Source organism: Rhinatrema bivittatum, chromosome 6, assembly GCF_901001135.1.
Source record: "Rhinatrema bivittatum chromosome 6, aRhiBiv1.1, whole genome shotgun sequence".
In the NCBI taxonomy this organism is placed as follows: Eukaryota; Metazoa; Chordata; class Amphibia; order Gymnophiona; family Rhinatrematidae; genus Rhinatrema; species Rhinatrema bivittatum.
Genome location: NC_042620.1, coordinates 130,425,097 through 130,440,577, shown reverse-complemented (window position 1 = coordinate 130,440,577; position 15,481 = coordinate 130,425,097). Strand labels below are relative to the sequence as shown.

The 15,481-nt window shown below is 47.8% G+C and overlaps 1 protein-coding gene across 6 annotated transcripts in view; it reads right to left on the bottom strand.

Moving 5' to 3' along the window:
• Nucleotides 1–15,481, bottom strand: part of DNAJC10 (DnaJ heat shock protein family (Hsp40) member C10) — a 334,589-nt gene that overhangs the window by 35,514 nt on the left and 283,594 nt on the right. For 5 of the 6 annotated variants that reach the window (XM_029605932.1, XM_029605933.1, XM_029605931.1 and 2 more), the window contains one exon: nt 2,370–2,492. In XM_029605932.1, coding sequence (XP_029461792.1) covers nt 2,370–2,492 — 123 coding nt within the window. The remainder of the gene's footprint in view (nt 1–2,369; nt 2,493–15,481) is intronic. The other variant, XR_003857398.1, reaches the window with a different exon arrangement.

Below are 15,481 nucleotides of genomic sequence, written 5' to 3'. Positions count from 1 at the left end.
CACTCCCTAACCACCAATTGCTGCACAGAATTATGAAAAGGAAAAGTCTTAGCTGGACCCCGTAGGCCCACCATGATTGGGTCCACCTCCTCTTGGTCCAAATCTACATGGGGAGCCTAACTCTGCCAGGACATGCGGTATCAAGGGACCCAGCTCCTCCTTATGAAACAAGCGAAATACCTTAGGAATCATCACCTCTATGGACAGACCCGACTCCGCTTCCTCGGATGGTCCTGCGGGCCCTGATTGGCATCAGTCCTGAGGCAATTCCCTTCAGATTCCTTGGAGACCCCCTCCAAATTCCCCACTCAGATGCACCTGGACCTGCCAAACCCTTGTGGTCCCCAGGGCCGAGAGCTTGGATCTCTTCCTCTTCAGGGGATCAGTGGCCCAGTCACTTATGAAAGGGCTGCCCCGCGGCCTCACGTGCTAAAAAAACAAACAAAACTGTGCATTAAGAACACAACTTAGGCGAATATGGGAGAGAAAGAATCCGGATCTCCTCCAGAGGATCTGACTCCCTCTCAGACTGCCCCCCATGGGCCTTTCAGGGCTTAAATCGGCCGGGGAAAGTGCGGGTGGGAGATCCCCTCCCCCTACTGCAATTGTTCTTTAGACACGAAGGTCCCCAAAATGGCCACCATTCCCATGCTCAGCGCAACGGAGCTTCACCCTCACACTGCGCAGCCTTTGATCCGCCAGATCGGTGCAGCCGGGGAGATGTCGCCGCGGGATCCCCTGACATGCCATCACCAGCGGTGAGGCATTGGACTCAGCGGCCTGCATGCAACAAATGTGAGGAAGCTGACCTGCAAACGGCGCTTCTGAGCTCCAGAGGCATTCTGAGCCGCAGCAGTGACCACACAGGCTGGGGAAGCAAAGCGGGAGCGTGAAACAAAGCAACAACTAACTCCCAAAGCGCTTCTCTGCACGGTCGATGTGGAGAAAAAGCTACCCGATCCTTCTACTGTCTTTCTGTTCCTCTTCCTTTTTTTTTTTTTTTAAACTTTATAAGAAAGGGAAAAAATACAAATAGGCAGAAAAAGAACACAGAAAAAAAATAAGCAAGTTTGGGCTCCTGGAGGTGAGGGAACTGGACCACCAGTTTTCACCCTTAATAGGTCACCAAGAGCAATTTTGGGTCCCCAACCCCTGCTCGTTCAACCCTATGACCAGGAGGGATGGTCCCACCAGGACCTGACAACCTCCTGGGAGGGGGATCTTCTATCCACTCACTGAAGTTTCTCAGTCTTTTTTTTTTTTTTTTTGAGGTTCAGAACTGCAGGTTTTGCACCTCCTCCATCTGCTGGAGATGGAGAAATACTGAGGGACTGCAGGTGCCACACCAGGTTATATGCCAGTGGCTGTAAAAATTTCTCTGTCTCCATCAGCTGGAAGGGAGGCAAAACCCAGGAGTCTGAACTGATCTGGGTGCGTACAGGGACCACAGTTTGTCTTGAAAATCACAAACTGCATTATCTGATTCAAAGTTAGCTATAACTTAAGAGTTGTTAGCTAATTTCCTCTGGGCGCATTTGGGAGCTGATCAATCCCAAGTAACTGCTCCCCCCTCTTTCTCATGGGCAAATCCCCGGTGGTCTCAAAGTAACTCCTTTCCCACTCCTGTCCACCCCTTAAGGCATCTGAAGTGTTAAAAATAAATATTTTAAAATTTTTATTCTCCGCACTCAGGCCACTCCCCCCAAACTCCTCCTCCAAGTAACAAATTCCATCCCCCCCCCCCCCGAGGTCTCTCCCCACCTTAGCTAACCCTATGCGACCCCCCCTTGTTAAGTACCTGCACATCTGAGGTTCTCTAGTGGGTTAGTGGGGCCCACAGCCCCCTCAGGCTCAGAGCCCTGTGATATCCTAGAAAAAATGGCATCTGGCTGGGTTCTGTCTCTTTGGAAAAATACTGCGAGACTGATTACCCTCTGGGAAAAATACCACAACTTAGTAAATGATCCCCTTAGTTTGGTATTTCTACCTCACTTATATGATCACCATTATTTTTAGCCGATTTTAGTTTTCCTATCATTTTTTTTTTTACATATAAATAAAAGACAATCAAGAACACCTAAAATTTAATTTTACTGAGATGTCATGATCTCCCTTTGGGACATGTCCTTTTAATGTAACGGAAGAAGCTATTGTATGGCTGATGACCTGTCTTATTTCTCAGAATTAGTTTTCATCCATTTAAATGATTTGATCTGTATGATGCAATCTATTTCTAAGTGGACTTAAGCTTGCTGGTGCACTCATTACTTTCAGAATTAAAACAGAATTTTACCACTGGTGATATAGGGTTAATGTATTAGAGAAAAGGAAAAATGCACTCTCCTTTGGGTATATTACTAGAATATTACCTTTTTTTCTCCTAGGAAGGGGTAAAATTTGACTGTCGGGTAGGCTCTGATCCCAGCAGTTTGACAGGTGTGACCATAAGCTTGACAATCCACCTTACCAGCTTTTACTTTTCCTTTCACAGACTGAAAGAAATGAAACAGGTTACAAGACTAAGCTTCAGCAACAACCCAATATTACATTGTTAGGCATCAGGAGACATACTTGATGGGTCATTCATTATTTTGCAATATGCCAGTATAACGGTGGTATTAAATTAGGTGAAGGGGATCAGTCCAGACAGTGGGTTATATCCCCCGACCAGCAGATGGAGTCAGAACAGAGTTTGAGAGCGTCAGCATATAGAGTAGTGCACCCTCTGCTGGAGCTCAGTATTACGCATAGCAAAGCCCAAAAGCAAAACACACAACATTTTGGATCCAGAACAGTTCCCAAAGAGGAACAGAGAAAGATATAAGTAAACAAACGGTCAACGGGACCAGCAACAGTCAACTTGTGAGGAGCTGTGAACAGTAACAATAATCAGAGACAAACAGAATGAAAGTTACCTGGAAGAATCCGAGCAGGACCTAATGAAACCCCTAGTGGCGGGCGTCTGGACTGATCCATGGTACTACAGTAATGAAAATTAGCAGGTAAGGAATAATTTTCTTTTCCCTGTACGTACCTGGATCAGTCCAGACAGTGGGATGTACCCAAGCTTCCCTAAACCGGGTGGGGTCCTGAGAGACCTGCTCGGAGAACTTGATCGCCAAAAGAACCCGTGTACTGAGGCGCCAGGTGTAGTCTGTAATGTCTGGAAAAAGTGTGCAACGACTTCCACGTCGCCGCACGGCAGATTTCCTGGGAGGAAACGGAGCGATATTCCGCCCAGGACGCCGCTTGGGATCGCGTGGAATGAGTCGACACGCTGCGAGGCGGCACCCGCCCCGCCGCAATGTAAGCCGATGAGATGGCGTCCTTTATCCAGCGTGCAATAGTCGTCTTGGATGCCTGAGAACCTCTCCTCGGTCCTGACCAGAGGACAAACAAATGATCGGATACCCGGAAGTCATTGGTAACCTCCAGGTAACGGAGCAGCACACGCTTGACGTCCAGGAGCCGGAGAAACCGGGGTTCCTCTGGAGCGAACGCTGGAAGCTCCACCGTTTGATTGACGTGGAAGGCCGAGACCACCTTTGGTAGGAAGGATGGCACCGTACGAAGGGAAACCCCGGAGTCGGAGAAACGCAGATAAGGGTCCCGGCAGGACAAGGCTTGGAGCTCTAAGATCCGGCGAGCAGAAGAGATGGTTACCAGGAAAACCGTCTTGAGGGTCAGGTCCTTGAGGGAGGACCCCCTCAGAGGTTCAAAAGGAGGGCCCGACAGCGTTCGCAGCACCAAGTTGAGGCTCCAAGAAGGGAAAGGATCCCTGACCGGTGGCCGTAGGGTGTTTGGCACCCTTCAGAAAACGTGCGATATCCGGGCTGAAGGGGTAGAGAGCAGTCCTTCTGTACCAAGACATTCAAGGGCCGCCACCTGAACCCGGAAGCAAATTATAGGCGAGACCCTAATCCAGACCATCCTGTAGGAAATGAAGGATCAGCGGGGACAGTCGCCTCCATGGTTTGGACCCCGCGGTCTGAGCACCAGGCTTCGAAGACCTTCCAAACTCGAACAGTAAGCGACGGAGGTCGAAGGCGTTGCAGGAACGAAGCATCGTTGAGATCACTGTCTCCGGGTAGCCTCTGTGGGCGGAGACGGCGCCGTTCAAAAGCCAGGCCGCAAGACAGAAGAGTTCTGCCTGCTCGAAAAAATACCGGCCCCTGACGCAGAAGATGAGGAAGATGGGACCGAGATGAAGTGGGCCATCCACCGTCATCTGAAGTAGATTCTGCGAACCATGGCCGACGGGGGCATTCCGGGGCGACGAGAATTACAGTCCCTCGATGATTTCCAACCTGCGGAGAACACTTGCCGACCAAAGGCCAAGGAGAAACACATAGAGCAGTTGATCGACGGCCATGGAAGGTGCGAGGGCATCCACCCCCCTCCGCGCCGCCTCATCTTTCTGCGGCTGAGAAGCGTGGAGCCTTGGCGTTGAGAAAGGTCGCCATTAGATCGAGGCGTGGAGTCCCCCAACGACGGACGATGAGATGCAATTGCCTCGTCAGAGAGAGCCCACTCGCCGGGGTCTAGCTGTTGACGACTCAGGAATCCCGCCTGAACGTTGTCCACCCCGGCGATTGTGAGAGGGCCGCTATCCGGACGAGATTGCTCTCCGCCCACTCCATCAGGGGAGTTGACTCGAGGGAGACATGCTTGCTTCTTTGTCCCCCCTTGACGACTGATGTAGGCCACGGTGGTGGCGTTGTCCGAGAGGATCCTCACCTCTCTGTGTCGCACCAGGGGAAGAAAACGCTGGAGAGCGAAACGCACAGCTCTCGTTTCCAGGCGATCGGCCACTTTGCCTCCTCTGGCGTCCAAGTCCCCTGCGTGGCGCTTCTTTCGCAGACGGCCGCCCCATCCCGCGAGGCTGGCATCGGTGGTCACCACCACCCAATTGGGAACCTTGAGCGAGACTCCCCGAGCCAGATGCGAGGGGACAAGCCACCAATCCAGGCTTTTCCTGGCTAATGGTGGAAGCAGCAGGACACTGATACTCCCTGGGAGACTGGTTTCCAACGGGATAGCAGGGACCCTGCTTGTGGACGCAAGGTGTGCAAACGCCCAGGGTACCATGTCGATGGTGGAGGCCAGTACTCCCAGGAGCTGCAGATATTCCAGGCGGTTGGTTCTTCCAAAGCTCGAAAACAGAGACACGTGCTCCCTCAGGGCTTGCGCCTTGTCCTTGGCGCAGGAGAACACCATACCCCCCGCCGGTATCGAAGCTCGCTCCTAAGAAATCCAGGTGTTGCGAGGGCACAAGGGAACTCTTTGGAAGGTTCACCACCCAGCCCAGAGAGCGTAGGAATTGTACTACTCTGGCCACTGAGGTCTGACCATGTGAGAAGACTTCGCTCGAATCAGCCAGTCGTCTAGGTACAGGATTTACTAGGATACCTCCTTGCGGAGGGCCCGACCACCACCACTACCATGATCTTGTGAAGGTCCGAGGTGCAGTCGCCAAACCGAAGGGAAAGCGCCTTGAAACTGAAAGTGTTGACCGAGAATCTTGAAGCGAAGATACCGCCGGTGAGCCGGCAGGAATGGGAATGTGCAAGTACGCTTCCGAGAGGTCCAGTGAAGTGAGGAATTCTCCCTTGTGCACTGCGGCAATCACTGATCTGAGAGTCCCCATGCGGAACCGGGTGATCCTGAGGGCCTTGTTTACCTCCTTCAAGTCCAGGATGGGGCGAAAGGAACCGTCCTTTTTGGGAACGATGAAGTAAATGGAATAGTGGCCCAAGCCCACCTCGTTGAAGGGAACAGGAACGATGGCCCCTATTTCCTGCAGTCGGTCTAGTGTTTGTTGAACCGCTATCCTCTTGAGATCCGAACCGCAGGGGGAGAAGATGAACCGGTCCCTCGGGGGGCGGGACAAATTCCAAGGCGTAACCGGTCTCTTATGGTGTCCAGCCACCACTGGTCCTTGGAGATAACTGCCCACTCCTCGAAGAAGTCCATGAGGCGGGCCTCCGATCCGGGGAGGGAGAAAGTGGGCTCCTTGGCATCATTGGGATGACTTTGTGGGCGGAATTCCCTGCCCTGGACCTCTCTCGCGGGCCTCCGCCCACGAAAGGAACGAGACCAAGGCTGGGGTCTTGTCTGCTGTGTCCGGGAAGCGGACTGTCGGTAAGACCTATAACGTCACTGTGCCCTGGCCCTGGTTCTACCGGAAGAAAATGATCTGAAGGAACGCTGTCTATCCTCCGGCAGCCGATGCACACCGAATTTTCCCCCAGTGACTTGATGATCTGATCCAGGTCCTCTCCAAATAAGAACTTCCCCGAAAGGGGAGGGAGCAAGGCTCGACTTGGAGGAAGCATCCGCTTGCCCAGTTGCGAAGCCACAAGAGCCGTCGGGCTGCTACAACCGAAAACCATGGACCTCGCCATTACGCGAAAGAGATCATACAGGGGCGTCCGCCCCGTATGCTATGGCAGATTCCAGTCCGGTCCGCCTGGGTGGCCTCTTCGGGGGGCAATTCCTGAGAGGTGAGAAGCTGCTGTACCCAGAGTAAGCTGGCCCTTTGCGTGAGCGAACTGCACATCACGGCCCGCATACCCAGGGCGAAGACTTCGAAGACCCCTCTTGAGGAAGGTCTCTAGTTTACGGTCCTGCGTATCCCGCAGGGCTGTTCCCCCCCCCCCCCCCCCCCGTGACCGGGATGGTTGTCCTCTTGGTCACTGCCGACACCGCTGAGTCCACCTTGGGAACCTTGATAAGATCCAAAAATCCTCAGGGAGCGGGTATAGCTTTTCCATGGCACATGTGACTTTCAAGGATGGCCTCGGGAGTGTCCCACTCCCTGGTGAGAAGCTGTAGGAAGGACTCATGAATAGGGAAAGCCCTTGCTCTAGGACGGAGGGCGGCAAGTACTGGATCTCCTTTGCGAGACGAGGTGGCGACGGCAGGAGCCACAGGGATCGGCGGATCTGGAGGTGGGTCGAGGTCCAGCTCCTGAATAATGTGGTGGTATGAGTTTATCCAGCTCTTCTTTTTGAAAATCCGTAGGGCTCGAGGGTCGTCCCCCTCCGTATGTCCATCCGGATGCGCCTCCGGGGGTTCTGGGGAGACATCTCTCACCGGCGAAGCCTCCCCCGTGGTACGCCGGGGTGGCACGGGAGAGGGACCCGGCAGGGATCCAGGCGTAACGGACGAGGCGGTGAGACCAACAGCAAGTTTAGGAACCTTGGGGGGAGGGGCCCCCAGGGGATTAGGTGCCTGCGCTCCCATACCCTGCAACTAAGCCATGTGCATTGCCAGAATAAAGTCAGGTGAGAAAAACGGAGAGCTGATTGGAATCCCTGGGGGGGGGGGGACCGTTCTGGGAGCCCTGGTCGGGCAAACCTCCCGCCGGGGGCAAAGCCTGTTGAGAGCCAGTGCAACCAATCCTGTCTGCATCTGGGAGCGAGTCCGTCTCACGCTGACCCCAAAATGGCCGCCGTTCCTGCCAAAGGCGGCGTCGTGGCCGGCCCGCGCCACCCGGGCTGAGGAGGAGGCAGGTCCGAAATCGCACCGGAGGACTGCAGGGTGCCTTCCCCGTCGGGGAAGCACCGCTCACAAAGCCCCTCCCTCAGAAATTGATTTCCCAGCTCGCCGCAGGCCTCACACCTCGAGGACCGCAGCATGTCAGCACCGGGAAAACGAAAAGCCTTGGGGGGGGGGGGGGGGGGGGGGTAAAGACGAGCTAGTGTCGCGCCTTGGCCTGGAAATGGCCCTAACAACCAGCCGAAGGGGTCCAGTAACTGCGGGGGAAAACCCCCGTTTTAGTTGAGCACACACCCACGGGCGGAGCTTGCGAACCGCGGGACCCCCAACGATGCATGGAGCGGCCGGAACCACCGGCATCCACGGGGCACCACCAAAAAGAAGCAAACCTGTGGAGAAAGAAACTAAAAAAAAAAAAAAAAAACTTCCACTTACCCCAACGGAAGAGGAAAGGAGTACAGAATAGAGAAGGCAAAGCCACAGACACACGCCTCCTCAAAAATTGAAAACTTTTTTTTTTTAAACTTTAAGGATCCAAAATGAAGAGAAACATAAGACAGGGAAATACTGTGGAGAAAAGAAAGAAATAACTAAAAATGAAGAAACCCTGTCAATCTGGGGAGCTAGTGGATCCCCCCCCACTCGCATCTGCTGGAGTCAGAAGAATACTGAGCTCCAGCAGAGGGTGCACTACTCTATATGCTGACGCTCTCAAACTCTGTTCTGACTCCATCTGCTGGTCGGGAGATATAACCCACTGTCTGGACTGATCCAGGTACGTACAGGGAATACACCTTTTCCTGTGGCACTATGGGGGTGAAAGTGTGCAGTGTAATTGCACCGCAGCGGGCAAAACCGCACCACCGTGATACAGCCAGCTGCCCACTATTGTCCCCCTGCCCCTTTTGTTTTCTGACTCATCATTCTGCTATAAATTAAATATATATAAATTAAATATATTAAATATATAAATAAATTTAGCACCCTCAATCTGGTGCTAAAACACCAAAAAACAGAAATTCTCATAATAGCACCGGAGCATTCTACCCGCCAACATCCAACAACTCTCCAGGACACCTCAGGATATTCCACCGCACCTCAAGTCAGAGATCTGGGAGTACTACTAGACAACAGACTCAGCCTTAATAAATTCATAAATAACACTACAAAGAATGCTTCTTTAAATTACATGTGCTTAAAGAAACTAAAGCCCCTTCTACTCTACAGGGATTTCCACACAGTACTCCAAGCCATCATCCTTACCAAATTAGACTACTGTAATTCACTCCTTGCAAGGGCCTTCCAGCATACACTACCAAACCACTCCAGATGGTTCTGAATGCTACTGCAAGGATCCTTACCAATGCCAAAAAAGGGACCATATCACCCAATCCTCCAGCATCTCCACTGGCTTCCCATCAAATATAGGATTCAATTCAAGACTTGCACGATGATTCACAAGGCATTACATACATCTCCCCACTCAACTTAACTTCCAGCTTCAACTACACTCTTCTAACAAACCAACCAGAAGGGCAATACCAGAATAGAATGATCACCCAACCTGCAAAATCTACCCTTAGGAAACGCGCTCTTTCCACAGCAGGCCCGTCTCTCTGGAACTCACTACCACCGGACCTCCGCCTTGAACCATGCCATACTACTTTCAAAGTGAAACTCAAGACTTGGCTTTTCCATCAAGCTTTCCCAGAGAGCTAAAAGCAAGAAAAACAAACTTCCAGCCTTGTCTCACAGCATTATTGTAATGTTCATATTGCTTCAGTTATATGTTTCAAGTTGTTTTCAAGTTGTTTTCTAAGTTGATCTTAGTTGTTTCATAATAGATTTTTTGACTATTATCCATTCATTATATTTGATATGTTCCATGTAAACTGCCTCCCCGGCGATAGTTCTTTCTGTTAATGTGAACCGGAATGATATGTATTGTATACAGGAACTTCCGGTATATAAAAACCAAAAAATAAAAATAAATAAATATAGCAGAATGATGAATCTAAGGGTTGGTTTGGTAGGGTAGTGAGGACAGGACACATGCGGTTTCATTTATTGTGTGTGTGTTAAATTCGATTATTAAAATTGCTTCAATTATAACATTACAAAAACATCAAAAGACCATCAGCATCTTGAACAGCCAGCAATATATTACCAAGAAGATAAGTGTCTTATGTCATGTTGACCAGTCAAAACACAATCTTGACATTTTTCCTTTTTTTTATCCCCACAGACATTTAATCACACACACATATTAGTGTCACCCCTCACACAACTCATATTATAAACCTTGTATATAGGAGCTTTACATAGCACCAGAAACATTTGTCAGTTGCAGTTTTCTCCCAATATTGAACATATGAATCATTTATATTTATCATTTTGATTTTGTTTCTCACTGAATTTCAATTTCTCCATTAATGCACAGTGCTTCAATGAGTTTCATTTATTATTCTTGCTCATCTGAATTCCACGTTTCCATTCAAAATGCTGAAGATGAGGAGCAAACTACAAACAGCATATCAGTGAATATGATCACATACATTAAAATCTCTCATCAGCACCAGATTTTATACTGAAAGGATACACTATTTATTGGACTGGTGATTAAAATAACCACTAAAACGCACAAGGAGATCACTATTGTTTTTAACACTCTGGGGAAGAAAGTATGAAGGAGTAGCCTACCCAAGTGACTTTTCTTTAAATAAATGAATACTGATTTAGATTATCTCTAATATTAAAATGCACTATATAATTTAATCAGATAAAAAAACTTGAAGTTTAAGGTTACACTTGGGGTTGTATTTTCAAAAGTTTTGTCACAGACACTGAATAGAGGAAAGCCTTCAGAAAAGTGAGCCCCAAATGTTCAGTGTACACACATTACCTTGTTTATAAAAGTAAAAAGTCTGTTTTCTAGTTGGTTTGCCATAGAGAGCCCTCAGACCTTGGTATGGGGTGGCGGCTACTCATTCCTCAGTGTGCTAGCCAATTCCTATACTAAAACCTGAATGTTAACTGTGGCTATCTGCTACTCGCATTGTTAGATCTACGAAGAGAATTTCGAAGATTTACGGCTAACACATGTTTAATATTTCTAGATGGCACAATGCACATGGCACTGTGCTACCTGCACCTTCCCCTCTCCCAGGGGATGAACAGCCTTCACCTCCATTCCATTGTGTAAGATGAGCCCTCTCCAGGAAAACCTCCCTCCAAAGGTTGACAGATGCTAAGGAATCATGGGAAGGGGTGTATGCAGATACAGGGGTCAAAAGGAAGGTAACCAGGTTATTCGCCTTTTCATCCAGTCTGGCAGCATTTCTTAATTCTATAATGGTGGCACAATGCAGCATTAATTTAATTTGGAGCTGCAACTGCCTAGATCATCCCTCCAGGTATAGCAGTTTGCTTCTGGTAATGAGCCCAGCTCCCCAATTGCCCCAGATGGTAATTCCTGCTCAGGTGTTGCCTCGTGAACCTCCTTAGTTGATTTTAGAAGTTAGCTAGATAATAGACTCTCCAAGGGGGACAGGTAGGTATTTCATACTGCAATCTACAGAAAACACTGTTTACGGGTAAGCAAATTTGCTTTTTCTGGCAATAAGTGTTGCATCGGGTCACAGACGGCTGCGATCGCTCTGCCTCACCTCTCTTTACCCTTTTCCTCCTCCTCCTCCATTGGAAGAATGGCTACCTCCGCTGCTGTTTGCCGAAACCCTCAGTGTCCCCGTCTGCCATGCTTTTTCCTGTGGCCTCCTAGGGCACGCGCGTGCACGCTGCCTACGTTTTTGAATTTGTCATGGCGGGAACCTTGGGGGCGGCCCCACCGCATGACGTCAGTAACTCCGGGTATTTAAACCTCCACTCCGCTCCAATTGAACGAATTAGCGAGGACTTCGGTTTTGCTACTCTGACCACTTCTAAACTGCTCGCTTGGATTCCTCACTACCCTCTGGGGTATCTCGCTACTACAGAAGCTCTGGATACCCGCTCCTTGGGGGCCTCTCGCTTCTACTCGCCCTCCGGGGTTAATCTGCCTAACCTTAAGGACACCCGTCCCTCGGGGGTCCTGACTGCTTTCTTTCAGGAACCCTTGGCGCTCCTAGGTACTCACTCCTCGAGGGCCTATTCTGCTCAGGGTATCCTGCACCTCTGACCTCGGGTCCTTCTCTTCATTCAACTACCGAAGGAAGTTATCAGCACTGTGAGTATCACTATACTCCAGCTCTCCTCATTCCACGCTTCAGGTTCACGGCCTATCCCGCGCTGCGGAACACTACCGGACCTTTGCTACATCTGGGTGAGACCATCATCTACAGAGACTGCCTGAGCTACTGTGATATCGCTGGACTACAGCACTGTCCATTCCTTGGGCAAGATTCTACTCATCAACTGCAGTATAATAAAGCTTTCTCTCCTCAGTGTCTGCTTACTAAGAGTCTAGCCAATTATTGTGGTTCCCCACGGGGGTCCCTCCCCGTGGGAGGAGTCATCGCCAATTCGACCAAGAGTCCACAACATGCCACAAACCCAACAATAAGTAGGGCTGAATCAGCCATAAGGTGGGGAGTCCCAACTTAAGGTTGCAGCGGAGCACTTACTGAATAAGCAACCCGATTCCCAATGTTTAGAATAAACTACTGGGTGAACAGGCTATGCAAAACTGCTTGTCTGAATTTACTGACTAGAGATCGTCCAGACAGTAATGGGATGTAAATGTATGAAATGAAAACCGTGTTGAAACTTTGCAAATGTCTTTGAGAGGCATGGTCGTAGATGAGCTACCGATGCAGCCATGGCTTTAACTTGATGAGCCCTGATGAACTCTAATTTGAATGCTTGCTAACTTACAGCAGTGTGCAATGTAGTCTGCTAGCCAGTTAGACAATGTATGTTTGGCCACTGCTATGTCCAAATTATTGGGATCATAAGAAACAAACAGTTGGGAAGTTTGACGAAGTTTGTGTTCTTTTGTAGTAAGCCAAAGTTCTTTTACAATCCAAGGTATAAAGGCTTTCTGACCTTCATGTGTATGTCACCTCGAGAAGAACATAGATAGCATGTTGGCTTCATTAATATGGAAAGCAGACAACCTTGGTAGAAACTCTGGGGGGTGCGGAGTACTACTTTATTGTGGAAGAACTGCATATAAGGAGGATAATGAACTAAAGTCTGAGCTTAGTTGACTCTTATGGCTGAGGTTAATTCTACAAGGAATATTACTTTCCATGTTAGAAACTTGAGAGAAGTCATCTCCAAAGGTTCAAAGGACAGCTTCATCAGTTGGGCCACGACCACATTCAGATCCTATGGAATGGGAGGTTTTAGAACTGGTGATTTAGTATGTCACAAGCCTTTCATGAATTTTGATGCCAGTGAATGTATGGAAATAGGCTTACTTTCAGATGATCCATGGTAAGCTGCTATGGTGCTAAGATGCATTCTTACTGATGAGGTGGCAAGGCCCGAATCAGAAAGCAAGAACAGATAAATTTTGGTTTGAATGTGAAAGGATCCAAGTGGTTGTGCTGACACCATGTGGAGAATCTTTTACACTTGAACCTGTAAACTCTTTTCTGGCAGACACTTATGTCCTCAACTGCTTTGGGTAATTTTTTTTTTTTTAATCATTCAGTGTTTAGTATCCAAGCTGCCAGGTTGAGGAAGGGAAGGTTTGAGTGAAACAGATGCCTCTCAAGTTATTAAATATAACCTGACCCGAGAGGAATCAGATGATAGTTTGAGAGTTAAACTAGCTATGCAAACCAGACTTAACTGGGCCATGCTAGAGCTATAAGGATTAGAAGGGCCACGTTATTCAGTACTTTTGTACTGATCTAGCTATTAGGGAACTGGTGGAAAAGTGTACATGAGATCTGCATTCCAGTTGAGAAAAGTGTCCCAAGCAGACTGATGGTTGTTGGGTAGAATGGAGTAAAACTTTTCTAATGTTCTGTTTTGTTGATTGCTGGAAGTCCCCATAAATTGAACAGTCTCTCGGCTGTTGATTGCTGAAAGGATCATTCATAGTCGAAAGATTCTTCTGAGGCAATCTGCCAATGTGTTCGAGATTTCAGGAAAGTAGGTCACTTCCAGTACAGCTTGATGTTTTCATGCCTACTCCTAGATTTGTATCGCTTCTTGGCAGAGTGTCCAAGATCCTGTGCCTCTTTATTGTCACATAGAATATGGTGACTTGATTGTCTGAATGAGAATGCTCTTTCCTTAAAGGAAGTGAGTGAAAGTTGTTAGAGCATATCTTATGACAACTTGAGGAAACTGATCTAAAATTGTTTCTCCTGGAATGACTATATACCTTGAGTTCAAAAAGAGCCTGTGTGGACCCCCCAATCCTTTGCGGAGGCATCCATTGCTAAAGTTATTTGGTGAGCAGCTAATCACAGCTGTGCTCCATCCTGTAGAATAAACGAGTCCATGCCAACTCAATTCCTGTTTCATTTCTGATGAAATCTCTACTTTGGTTGTTAGGGGCTAAGTTACAGTTGTGCTCATAAGTTTACATACCCCTGGGCAGAATTTATAAGATATGTAGCATTTTAAGAAAACATGAGTGATCAGACAAAACACACATCTTATTTTTAATGTGTTTCAAATTAAACTATTATGCATCACAGAATAGTAAACCATTAAACAAACCAAAGCAATAAAGGAAATAAAATGGTCCTGTTCAAAAGTTTGCATACCCTTAGTTCTTAATATTATGTATTGCCCCTTTTTGCATCAATAGCAGTTTGCAATCTTTTGTGATAGTTGTGAAAGAGGCTCTTTATTTTCTCATGTGATAAAGCTGTCTATTCCTCTTGGCAAAAAGCCTCAAGATCCTGTAAATTTTTTGGTTGTCTAGTTCTGTTATGTTTGAGTTCTTCCCAAAGTGGCTCAGTGATGTTGAGGTCAGGAGACTGTGATGGCCACAAGCACTTTCACTTTCTTCTGCTGCCGCCATTGAAGAGTCAACTTGACCATATGTTTCGAGATCAATGTCATGTTGAAAAGTCCAAGTGTGCCTCATGCACTGCTTCCTGGCTGATGAAAGCAAATACTCCTACAATATTTTCTGATAAGAAGCTGCATTCATCCTGCCATCAATTTTGACTAAACTCCCTGCGTTGCTGTAGCTCACATCCCCCCAAAACAGCAGAGATCCAACTCATGCTTCACAGTAGGGACGGCATGCTTTTCTTCATAGGTCTTGTTGACTCCTCTCCAAACACAGCATTTATGTTGCGACTATAAAGTTCAATTTTAGTCTCATCACTCCAAATTATTTTGTTCCAGAAGTTTTGAGGCTTCTCTAGATGCTGTTTGGCATATTGTGAGCGGGCTGTTTTGTGGTGTTGGTGCAGCAATGGCTTTTTGGCAACTCTACCATGCAGCCCATTTTTGTTCAAGTATCTCCTTATTGTACATGCTGAAACATCACCACTGTTTCAGAGAAGCCTATATTTCAGTAGAAGTTGCTTGTGGGGTTTTCTTTGCATCATGACAAATATTCCTGACAATTATGTCTTTCTTGGTCTACCTGACTGAAGCTTGGTATTACCAGAACTCAATTTTCCACTTCTTGATCAGAGTTTGAACAGTACTGATTGACATTTTCAAATCTTTAGATTTTTTATATCCTTTTCCTAATTTATGAAGTTTTACTAATTTTGCTTACAGATCCTTTGACAGTTCTTTTGCTTTCCCTAAATTTCAGCAACCACCAAAGTCAGAGCAGCCCTGGATGAAATGCACAAGGGTTTCTCAAGCGCTAAGAAACTCATTGACTATTTATACATAGACACTAATTACAATCAGACAAGGTACAGGTGTGGATACCTATCCTTCATTGCCATCACAACCTGTGTGTGTCAACTTGAGTGTATATTATCTGCCCAAACATTCAAGGGCATGCAAACTTTTGAATAGGGCCATTTTATTATTCCCTTTATTGCTTTGGTTT